This window comes from Haliotis asinina, chromosome 15 (assembly GCF_037392515.1).
Source record: "Haliotis asinina isolate JCU_RB_2024 chromosome 15, JCU_Hal_asi_v2, whole genome shotgun sequence".
NCBI classification, from domain to species: domain Eukaryota; kingdom Metazoa; phylum Mollusca; class Gastropoda; order Lepetellida; family Haliotidae; genus Haliotis; species Haliotis asinina.
Window position 1 is genome coordinate 23,239,771 of NC_090294.1, and position 13,247 is coordinate 23,253,017.

The 13,247-nt window shown below is 38.2% G+C and overlaps 1 protein-coding gene across 3 annotated transcripts in view; it reads left to right on the forward strand.

Annotated features, from left to right (window-relative positions):
- The window catches only part of LOC137265379 (endothelin-converting enzyme homolog), a 151,637-nt gene that overhangs the window by 13,402 nt on the left and 124,988 nt on the right, over window positions 1–13,247 (forward strand). For all 3 annotated transcript variants that reach the window (XM_067800769.1, XM_067800768.1, XM_067800771.1), the window contains exon 2: window positions 5,036–5,076. In XM_067800769.1, the coding sequence (XP_067656870.1) occupies window positions 5,036–5,076 (41 nt within the window). The remainder of the gene's footprint in view (window positions 1–5,035; window positions 5,077–13,247) is intronic.

Genomic DNA, 13,247 nt, shown 5'->3' on the forward strand with positions numbered 1-13,247 from the left:
AATATACCATAACTACAGGAAGATGCCTCTTCTTCGCAGAGAAACAGGAAAAGTTTTACTTTCGATTTTTACTCTACGGGGGAGAAGGAACGCTGGAATTTTTGACAAATTACTACCTCAGTGACGCTTGTATAGGATAACCAGGTTTACATGATGCCATAATATGTTAACAGGGCTTTAACAGACGGGTATATATGAGTTATACAGACGTGCGCGTGGACACGGTACCTTAATGACGATTTGATGGCGACAGAAAGTGCAGTACGTCATAGAAATTACAAGCCGATTCTTGCAAAAACAGTCATTATTGTTGAAACGAATGTAGCTTATTGAGCTTAAAAATGTTCACGTGACATACATGATACGTATACCGTTATGTAAATTCATGTATGTTGAGCCTGAATGTTTGATATCACGTCTATAGTTCTATATATTCCATTAACATCATATGATGGTATATTGTTTCGTCACAATCGAAAATCTCAGCTGAAACCGCTGTATTTATTTGTTTAGAAAAGAGGCAACTGTTTAAAGAGGGATATAAAATGAAGTGATAGTTTTTGATGGATATGTGCGTCCCAAATGATGTTTTGCTCAGCGTGTATAGTTACCGAATTCGCAACCGATGGTGACATTTAACTCGGCCAACGTGGCAGCGTTGGCTTTATACCATTGGGGAAAGAAACACAGAGGTGCGCTCTTGCTTTTTTTTATTAATTTGACACATACCAAAGAAGTTAATCCCAACAATGGGATCCAACAATATTTTTTTCATGTTGCGTCTGAGGGCGAAGACCATGCTCTGCAGAGAGTGTCTCAGATAAGAGACCCTAACGTAATTCACGTGTAAAGACACTCTTACTCAGGAGGTTCTTGTAACGAATGTTTTGATACTTTTTGAGCACAGACAATGATTTTGTCAAGGTCTAAATCTTAGTTCCGTGTAATCAAACACAGTGTCTGTGAACCATGGAGTTACCTTCCTTGCACCGTCTGATCTCCCGGAGGTAAATGAGCAGGATAATCTGTAGAGTCTTCTTGAGGCCTGTTTATCATCCAGCTGGTCATGGTTCGTGGATACATGTATCAGCTAAATATGCCTGACAAACACGCGTTAAACCTGTACACTACACCAGCCTAGTCCCAATTCACACGCTTCATCAGTGAATGAGTGTAGTTTTACGTCGTACTTCCCCAGCTCCTTAGCGGAACTCTGCATATAAGGTATGTGTGTAGTACGAAACAGAAATGCTACAAAAACTGTTAATTGTAGAGATTCAGCGAAGTGTGACATTCCACATACATATTTAATAATATGTTGAGAATACATCAGTGGCTATAATGAATTATGGACTGATTTAAATATATTCCTGTCACCCCGATGCTGATTTACTTGTGATATCCCGTGTGATTGTTCCTCGTCCGCACATTGCCCTGTCTGTATACTTTGCTAGATGTCACAATATAACAGAAAGTGAATGCTTGACAGAAATTGATTCGAGATTCTTTAAATGTTTTTTTTTTCCACTGATAATGTATAATTCAACACAACGCATATGTCATGTGAGGATAAGACCGCTAAACCTAAATAAGGCTATAATCACTCGTGTTGATGTTCAGTCGTCTATGAAACTTCGATAAGATTTTGTGACACAAAAGTTTTGCAATTTAAAGAATACCATGGCGATGTATGCATGTTGTCTTATCCTGGACAGGTTCATTTGTGTGTCTACAGCAACAATATTTACAAGAAACAGTTCGCATTTCGTTTTAGTTTCATGACTGGTTTGCATCATCCTTTAAGTTTTTATATACATCCGCCAATGTACGTTCCGAAGCTGTTTCCCTATCAACAGAGCAGCATGCATTCTAAAAGAATCTTGAAACGAAAAAGTAAAAAATACATCTAATCACCATGTTGTCTATACCGTCCTCAGATATCCATGTTTATTAGGTAGTTGCTCATAACACACTATGTATCAATCCAAAACACGCAGAACGTACATAAACCATGTCCCACAAAGCAACACGCGCGCCATACGGAGGTACAAAAAGTACCGTTGTAACGCATTTCATTGGTCGAGAATGAGTTAAATATTTACTCATCTCATCCATGTTATTACATAACCTAGGCCTCCGCGGATTGTGCTCTTGGCTCCATGGATCATTAAGATGAGTCACTCACACACTTGTGAAGTGAGACGGTAGTAAACATTATGTTTTCAACATTCAAGGGGAGCGAACATCCGGTTCATGCAAATCATGTCATCTGTGGAATATTTATTGTAACAGACCTGTTAGTACATCTTCCAACGCAAGCAGGCGGACCTTGAAACAGCAACGTACATATGGATGCTAAAAAACAGAACCGATAAAAATATTTTCAGTAGAGAGCTTTTAGGAAACGAGGTAAACTGTTTAAAGAATCTTTCCTGAAAGGAATATATGCCTTTATACTTTTTATTTAGTACTACTTATAAGCATTGTCACGTCACTGCTTGAGTTTAGTTTTACGTCGCTTTTAGCAATATTCCTGCAATATCCCGGCGGGGAACATCAGAAATGGGCTTCACACATTGTACCCATGTGGAGAATCGAACCAGGGTCTCCAACGTGACGAGCAAACGCTTTAAGCACTAGGCTAACCCACAGTCCAGTATCAGAACGTTGGCCGCTAATAACAAATTTGGAAATTCGACCCCGATCATATGTTACTGGTTCGGCTAAGGGAGGCAGTTGTGCAGATCGTATTACAGAAATTTGAGCTTTAGGAATTGGTTTTGTAAACTGTACATGTAAAAGGAGAATCCAAATGTTTTCGAATACATATTGAAATATTAAACGTCAATACTAGTGAATGTTTCTCGATTATCTGCCGAAAATTCCATTCAGTGAAAGGGCACAATGTAGAAAAATATAAATGAATCACCATAACATAAGGGCACCAGGTGTTCGCGAAACAAACACAACTGGTGCCATGCTTACCACCGCTTGTGTATTCGTCTGGGTGAGAACATCTTAGAGATAGATACAGGTCGAATATCGCATAGATTCAAGAATAGTATCTTGTCCTTTATATGTCCGTTCCAAACATACTGATGCGTTTCAGCGAAGTTGATAACGTCCATAAGTGAACTGTTTTGAAGAATTTTGCCGCATTAACCGACAGCGAGTGATACTATTAGTAAATGAGTTTGTTGTTTCACCACATGTTTTCATTATCCCGGGTATACACCCGTTCGACATGGGCTTCATACATTGCACCCATGTTGGAAATCGAAACTGACGCCGTGACGAGCGAACCCTTTTACTGCTGGGCTACCCTGAAATCATTCCATAGACATGAAACACTGTTGAAAGTGGATAAAGCAAAAGTGATAAGAAACGGCATCATGTGCGTTTTAAGTAGAGAAACCTTGATAAATTCACTTTTACAACTTGTAGAATATGAAAGGTTGTTGCGAACATTTGTTCATCAAATCAGTCATGACTGTTATTAATCTTTTTAAAATCCAGTTCATTGTAACAAACCCCTTCCGTTGATCTAGTACTTCTCAAGAGTAAAACTTCGACCATCAAATCGACAAAGAGAGACCCCAAAGAAATTAAAAACTTCCCATCACAGCAGCGCTGAGCCTGCTCTACTTGTGTCGGACATTCAATAATGAATGACAGGGTCTCCTTGAAGAATAGTCATTTCTCTGCCAGTTGTGACGGTCACTTTAATATCGTCATCATCATGACTCCTTGTCCTGTCAAACCCACGTGTTACTTGTAGTTAGTGTCTCACTCGGCCACCAGGGGGAGTGCAGGAACCACGGCCTCGTTGTGCTGACAAGCCAGGGTAAGACGCTTACGCCTTGTTTGTTAAAAGGTCAGATGTCCGATTCTCATTTATTGTTTTCTAGACGTAGTTAGGTACAATTTGCTGTCGGCTAATGACCATTGTGTCTTTTAGAGACTGTGTTGTGTATTGTATTACGGAGAGTATTAACCTTTAACGTTTCTATAGAGAGCACGGTGATTGGCTACTTCATTTGGTATATATCACAGATGACTGCTCGGTGTGCATTAGTGAAAACGTTGTACTTTAATTACAATATGTCAGATTCATTGTAGGTATTCTTCGAATAGCAACTGAAAATGCATGTCATCATAATTTGTACTAGCTGGTTTAAAAATATTACATGTTTGTTAGAAAATGTATTCTCAAATTACCTTTTAATTAGTTTAATAACAAATATGACCCGCAACAATTACAGTCCTCTTAAAAAGTCTCTGTTGTTGTGTTTAAATCAGCATTTAATAGTTATGATAGGTTCGAGAAGAGTAGTGAGTTACCTGCACCACCTGTGGCCCAGTCAGAAACGAGCGGTATCCCCTAAAAGATGCCCATGCACGTCATTCATTTGTTAACAAATAAGTAGAAATAGTTTAGTACACCTTCATTACAACCAAACCGAATTTAACCCTGAGCCAGATGATCGTTTAACTGATAAACAAAGGATTTTTAATTTCTTAAATACAAATTCGATTTGTAAGATGCATGTGAGCAAGACCATTATTTTCGGTAGCCGTTTGTACCAACGTGCGAATGGGATATTCCAAGTCCGACTTTAAAGTGGAGAACGGATTATCTTATAAGAGGACGCTGCTAGGTCTGTACGTCTGCAGCGTGTATAACACATGCGTTTGTAATTGGCAGGTTACACTGATAACACACAGTAAGATTAGTGAGGTGTTGTATAGGTTTCACTATGAACTCAGTGCCATTTAGCTAATAGTGCAGTGTGGAATTAATAGGTTACGCTACGAACACGGAACAGTGTTATGTGGGTTGAACAGGTATGGTGTTTGGAATTGTCAGGTTACACTTTAGACAGTACAGTGAGACATGGTTTCGTTTATTTCAGGACGGATGTTTGGAATTGACAGGTTACATTCTAAACACGCAAAGCAGTGAGCTCTGGGTTGTTTGTTACAGGTCGAATATACAAACTGTAGCGTGTATTACACGTGTGTTTGTTGTTGACAGGTTTGGCTGTATGCAGGGGCCCCACGAACGAGGATATTAAGGTCAGTCTTTACTTTATTGTGGCTGCTGATCTTAACAGTTGTTACGACTAATTAACCTCTCACCCCTTTGCTTCTAGTGCATGGATTGACATACTGCCTCATCTCTCAATTACACATTCTGCTTTCTCCCTGAAAAACCAATGATGCCTTCTGTCGGATATTGATAGCATTTCCTGTATCAATAACAATGGCGGTTCGTGGAGAAAAATGTATTAGCACTTACGCATTTATGCGTTATGATAACAAAAGCGGTTTGTGGAGAATACATATGTTTCCATGATATCGGTTGTTGGTGGAGAAATATTTACTTCGGTATTTACACATACAGTGGTTTGTTGGGAAATATATGCTTTATGCCGTTACGGGAACAATAAGAGATTGTGGAGAAATAGAGAGTATTTGCGCATAAGCTGTTACATTTGCAAAAGAGGTTTGTAGAAAAAAATATATTTTAGTATTTACGCATATACGCTTACATTAACAAAAGTGGTTTGTGGAGACATGTTTACTTTCGAATTTTCGCCTATGCCGTTTCAAGAATGATATCGGTTTGTTTAGAAACGAAGTATTTACGGTTATGCCCTTGCATTAGCGAAAGTTGTTTATGGTTAAGTATATAATTGAGTATTTACGGTTATGAGTCTACATTGACAAGGCTGGTTTGTGGAGAAATGTTTACTTAAATATTCGTGCCTGAGCCGTAACAAGACCAAAAGTGGTTTGTTGAGATATATGAAATACTGACGCATATGCCGTTACGTTAACGACAGTGCTTTGTTGAGATATATGAAATATTTACGCATATGCCGTTACGTTAATGAAAGTGCTTTGTTGAGATATTTGAAATATTTACGCATATGCCGTTACGTTAACAAAAGTGCTTTGTTGAGATATATGAAATACCTACGCATTTGTCGTTACGTTAACAAAAGTGGTTTGTGGAGAAATTTATGTTTAGTATTTACAATTAGGCCGTTATAAGAACCAAGAAGCTTGTAAGGAAATAGCATATTCAAGCACAAAGCCGGATGTTGGTCGAAATACAGCATACGTCTTTACAAGAACAAGGATGAACAAGGTAACACGATGATGCAGAGCTTATCTCTAACAACTACACCATTGTATGAAATCGAACAGTTGTCGCTGTAGGGAGCCTTCTTAATATACACACGAACATATTTCATTCCGAGGATCGTTCTTCTATTTGAGTTGTATCTGTAATTGGAAAACAGATAATGTCATATAAGCATAAATATCCAAACATCAATGAACGAAATATCAAAGTTAAAAAAAATACTTTTACCAAAATAAATTATTGTACAAAATTAACTCATCTACTCGTACCATCTATCAGTACGATCTTCTTTATGTCGCTTGACAGATTGGAGATTTAGTTCGAAGAAACAATATTTCTGACCCGGTGACGCAAAAGGGTGAGGTCACGATTGGTGACAGGCTTCCAGGACTGTAGAATGAAATGGAAATCCAGTCACTCATGCAAACCTGTATAAAGCAGGTTGTACATGTTGGATCTGCGACTGTGGTTGTCCTGACGTTAATTGGCGACAATCCCATGTCAATTATCTTCAGGATGCTGAGCACTTAGGATTGGGAATTGATCAACTTCGGTGAAAGAGACAAATATCTCTCCGTTAACTATCCACAACCATCAGTCCATATACCTGATTAACTCTAAGTGCTTGGAAGTTGTCTTGCAGGAGGCGAGCATGTTTCTCTGATGAAGCCACCAGTCATTGACCACCATGCAAATTTATTTTTATACAGGAGAACTTCGGGTTCTCCTTTTTGCGCTTAATTTGATGGCGGGAGAAAAAACGGTTATTGGTCTTCGGGCAGCATCAGAACAGGAGAACCTGTTTTTTACACAGTGGAAACTGTATAATCTGGATGTTCCCATCCAATTTGTCCAGTTTATTTCCATAAATAATAAATGAGAATATTCTACTTTGTATATATGCAGATGTTTAAAACGGAATCGTCCGGTATGTCGGGTGTCCGTACTAATGAAGTCTAGAGAAGAATAAAGTTACACTGTGACGTATGATCAAGTATGACAACGTATACATAACACGTCAACGCGCAAACCCAAATTTACCCGATTAATCGTCAAGTCAGATTTCAGTGGGTGTAAAAGACTGAATGGTAGTGAAAAGTGTATTGAATGACTAACTGAAAATCACGGTAGAAATCAGGCGTTCTCTTCAAAGGTAATCATGTTATACCATACTGGTAGCATGAATTGTAGCTGGAACCGGTCCAAAATTTCCACTCGGGAACCACACCCCCTATTACCCTACCCTACCCGGATACCGGACCGTTCTGTTAATTCCTGATATCAAATTGAAAGAAATGTCAATATATTTTTCAGCTCGGAGGCTAAGATTTCGCGTTTTTCAATATCTTAACCATATTTAATATTCAAAAGAAGTAGCTGTATATTATGTCTCAGTCGTCAAAGACATTGGATCCTTTCAAACATAAAAGAATAATATCTTAGTTTGTTTAAATATTTCAGTCACATGTTCATAATGGGTCCGGGTATTGAGACGGGTACCGGAGTTCAAATCATTACCCACCTGTTCCGGGTATCCGGATTACCCGTCCCAGCACGTATGCATTGCTTCATACCTTTGAAAAACGATGAAGATACTGATGATAATTAGTACTGTTTGCTCATGAATAATTGCCGAAGTTAATCTATAACCATGATAATCCCATAACCATTTAAATAAATAATTTAAAAAATCATTACAGCTAATGTTACGAGAATGAAATTAGATACGTGCATCATTAAAACTACGACTGGGGAGATTTGGGTTCGCTTGTCATGCTAAGGACCCGGGTTAGATACCCGACATAGCTACAATGTGTGAACCTCTCTTCTAGTGTCCCCACGGTGATGTTAATGGAATAATGCTAAAATCATAATCATTCACGCAATCATTCATCACTACTTTTCCTTTCTTAGTCTACAAAATATTCAATATTCCAACCGTATGACTGCATTGTATAAAAATCAAGTCTTGACCAGACAATCACAATCCAACTGAAATGAATCAAAATCTACTACTACTACTACTACTACTACTACTACTACTACTACTACTACTACTACTACTACTACTATTACTACTGCTGCTGCTGCTACTGCTGCTGCTGCTGCTGCTACTACTACTACTACTACTACTGCAGCTGTTGCTACTACTTCTGCTGCTGCTGTTACTTCTGCTATTGGTCCGTAAAGAACTCTGCTCATGCTGTTGATCACTGGGTTGTATGATCCCGACTGGATTATTTCCAGACCGCCGCCATATAGCTGGAATATTGTTGAGTGCGGCGTAAAACTAAACTCACTCACGCACTACTGCCACTGTGTACTTGACATTATAAAGAATCCGAGTTTGATGGCGATTGCAATACTCAAAAACGACCATGGAAACTAAACCCGTTATTCTATCAACCACCCTTACGTATTGCTTGATTATACATCATACAGGCATCAGAAGCCAAAAGCGGATGTTGAATACCAACATCCAAAGAATACGTAGTCCAGAACCAAATACGCCTTAACCAGTCCTACTTATTCCATGGGGTTAGGAATGATTCTACGTGAAAAAGACCGATATCACACAGAACACCATTAGTTTAAAATCTTTTAATAAAACTACTTTTAAAAAATTCAATTTAGATCAAATTAACAGGTGAAAAAATTCAGGGCATTGAAGAACGAATCTCTGTGAGCAAACCACCTGACCTAATGCTCAAGTGCTTCCCGTAATCAACCTGGTCGAAAAAAACTTGAAAGACATTAAGAAGTAATGTCACTCATTCTGTTGATAATAGATTGTCTGTAAAAAATAATTGTACTTTAAGGGGTACATTTCGTAGAAAGTGTCAGATCAATATCGCGTAATAGCTTAGGATGCTAATCAATGGTGTTTTAGGTAAACCGGACAAAACTATACTCATAAACCAACCCAATTACAAGCATGTCCGACTCCAAGTGATTTGCTTTGGGAATTTGTCGATTTTATCCTGAGTCTAGGAATGATTCTTGGTTTATCGGACATCTAGTGTGTCTTGTCCTCTGTCATCCTTATCGAGGCTTGTGAAACGAAGCGTTAACGGAACTCTCTCACTAAATTGGCATCTTCAGGAACTCTATGGAACCCATGTCTGCGAACTATTGGTTGTGAGTGCGATCATAGCCTTGCTCATTAAGTATATATGCTTCGACAAGACAGGTAATCTCGCGGGTTGTCAGTTTTAGTGGAAAGGGTGAAAATTATTAGACTTTTTTTCAGTTTATTTTTAAACACGCTGTGGTAATCAAATACACAAGGGCTATGTCTTTTTGTCATAAATTTGGCATTTTGGTCATAAATTTGGTCGGTTGTAATATGTAGATAATTATAACGTGGTGAGTCTGACAGTTAGTGCATCATTAGCGTCCTGTCTCGCAAATGTCTTATTATCATGATTGAGAATAGGATTTATATCCTAATATTTCAGATGTTGGTCAAAGTTGGTTGTGGATTTGAGTTAATTTTCGAAAACGTTAAAAAAAGTACCACAAACTAATCTTTACGATAAATCGTTAGTCCAGTAATACATCTGTCATGAAACTTTCCGCTTCGTTGAAAACCAGTTTTTTAATTCTAATATATCATCTTCAGATTATTCTCCGCCATACATGCTTGATGCGTTGGAATGATTTGTTGGTTAGTTTGCGTGTTTGCTCTTTGAAGCCAGACTCAGTAAGGTTACAGCTACATGACTGCGACTTGTCAATAATCAGTCTGGTTAGACAATCTATCGACAGATATTATTAGAAACGTCCCACGCTGCTGACGTAGTATCAGAGGCAATTAGCCGATGCTGACCATCCATCCAGTTAGGCCCCTCGGACGACAAATATGTGTCATTAGGATAAGTTATACCCAGAATCCCCTATTTTTTTGTTCCTGAAAAATTGTTAATATAGAATTGTTTAATATGTCTGTTTACAGCGCTTCTTGTAAAATGCGCTAGAGAACATGGTTTCAATATGTTCGGGAAATTACTATGTAGGAATATGTGGTAAGTTGGTGAGCATGTGTTTAGGCCAATTTAGCGATATTCCAACAATATCACGACGAGAGACAGAAAATGTCTTCACACATCTGGGGAATCGAACCCTGGTCTGCGACGTCACAAGAGAACGCTTTAGCCACTAGGCTACCCCGTAGTGTTTATACGTTATCTGGCATATGGAAAAATCCTCTTACTAGCCTCTTGAGAACTCACCGATATTTCTTTTGTACTTAAAGTATCTGCAGTAACAACGTCAGCTATAAAGGTTGCAAAATATACATGTATGTAAGTATAGGAAACATTAAAATAGCTGTATACATCCATGCTATAGCATATACCACATGGCGGTGAAACACGGAAGTTGAAAGAGTTCATGTAAATACGTAAGCTATTGCTTATATCCTCCAGGATAGCTGGGTGTACATGCCTTCATAAACACATTAACAGCTGCTTCAGATATAGCCTTTACCTCCCTCTATTGAAGTAATGTGTACTTATCTTCGAATGTTAAGTAAAATCTGCTTCTTCTTGTTTATTTTCGTTGCATCGGATTGTTTGAACAACTAACGCAATATGTTGCTTGCTTGGTTTCAAGCTGAGCATAAACCTGTGAGGCGTTTGGTGCGCCCCGCCAGAACCCAGAGCAGTGAGCTGTATGAGTGCGTTTGGATAAGTAAACACATATGCACGACACATGACATTAGGTGTTAAGGTATGTTTACCCGATTGACACCTGCTTTCCCATCATACAGCATGTTAATAAAATGGTATGTTCAACTCAGTGACAGCTGGTGTTCCATCATACCGGATGTTAACGACATGGTATGTCCATCTCAGTGTTCACATAGGCTTACCTGAATCTGCTTCCCCATCACACAGGATGTTATGTTCAGCCCATGCACTAGACTTTAAGAAATGGTATGCCCAACTCAGCAAAATATGCTTCCAGGCGTTTAACTGAATAACATGTCTTTCCGTGCATCAAGTGTCCAATACCGTCACATCGGATGCTTAAATCTTGTGTCCAATACCGTCACATCAGATGCTTAAATCAACACCATCTCATCGGATGCTTAAATCAAGTGTCCAACACCATCTCATCGGATGCTTAAATCAAGTGTCCAACACTATCACATCGGGTGCTTAAATAAAGTGTCCAACATCATGACATCGGATGCTTAAATCAAGTGTTCAAAACCATCACATCGGGTGCTTATATCAGCAGGTGGTGATATAACACATCCTGTCCGATGACTCCGGGTATTTCAGTGTGTCGTAGCCATAGTACCACTGTTCACTCAATGATATGTAAAATTTAGTACCCCCTATGCAATATGTTAGCAAAGTCAACATTTCTATACAATACACTCCAACATTTCAGTTAGAACTATATTACAACCAACATATTTGAACTATATGGTGTGCATTTAACGTGAAACTTACGGTATAGCAAACTGTGTTATTTTTTAAACTGACCATTGGTCAAGTTTCCATAGTATCTGAACACCTCGAACATCAGATGATGTCGAGTAAATTACTAGTTAGTCGTTCAACTTAACCCTCTATCAACTATTAAATATCTATATATATCCTGGATATTCTAATCTTGATATCAACTTCCCTCTATCAACCATTATACATTATATGTCCTGGATATTCTAATCTTGATATCAGATTCCCTCTATCAACTATTATATATCTATATATGTCCTGGATATTCTAATCTTGATATCAACTTCCCTCTATCAACCATTATATATCTATATATGTCCTGGATATTCTAATCTTGATATAATTCCCTGCCAGAGACTGTTGATATCCAGATAAATGTTCATGCAGTACTATCTGACGACATGAGCACTGAAATCGATCATGTTGTATATTCACGCCAAGGGGATTCAGAAAGAGACGTTGAAATCGTGTCAACACCCTCTTAATCTCAAATCACAACTGTGTTCAAACCACCCTGTGATTTTGCCAACGTTTGTTTTCGCACAGTGGAAAACAATGGTATAGGCCGTGGCCAGAACCCTTTAAACTGAGCCCGATGGCCACGTTAAGGCTGATCGATTATCTCCCTTCTTCTTCCGGTGTTAACCTATCGTCATGTTTTTACTCTCTAAACAATTCCATGATTAAGATCAACATCAGAAGTGCTTTTTATCACGTCTACTTACGGTGATTGGCAGGGGTGGTTTTCTTATACTTCAATTAAGTGTTTCGGCTGAATTGACTTTTTTCCTCGAGGGAAAGACGTTGGAGTCAGTTGAAAGAATTAAAATGGACCGTAGCACATTGAGTCTGCTTTTATGTGATGGGAGTCGTGTTTGGGAAGGAAGATGGATTGAGAGCTTAGAAACGTTTAAATCAATAAATGTACCGTTCCGTCCACCTAGGTATTAATACTTACTGTGTCGACGTGTATTGAGCGTTATTCTTGAATAAAGCTTTAAGTCTTCTTAATAAAATATTACATTCTTTTTCAAATTAGCGAGTTGATTTCACGCAAGGATTAACATTGTGTGAGTCATAGTTGTGACTCAGTCAAAGTCATATGTCTGTCAGCTGACTGCCTGTGGAATCTAAATTGCCTTAGGTGACAAATGTCGCTGGCGATTTTATAACCACTAAATGAAAACCGTTTGTTATATGAAGTTATTAATAGCGAGCGTAAGATCAGCGGATCCTGCTTCAAGGATACGCAACTCTGCACAAAACTGTGCAAAACTGAAAGTTTGAATGCTTTTATATTTTGATACATATATGTTGCATATGTACATAGTAAGGATAAGCCATGAAAAAACATTCTTAACATGTTATTGCAAAACAATTATGCAAACACATGTGTACATGCATCTCAGAATTAGCCACATTCTACATTTAGAATGGAAAAGATTTTAAGGATAAATGAAAATCTTAAATGTACGTTCATATTACGTGTACTATTTTAAAACTATAACAATTTGTACCGAGTAATTACCTAATAACGTGAATGCAATTTCAATTCATATGATAACGTTGCAGCCTATGTTTCTACTTACATTGTGTTATGTAATGCGTTAATATCTACATAGGCT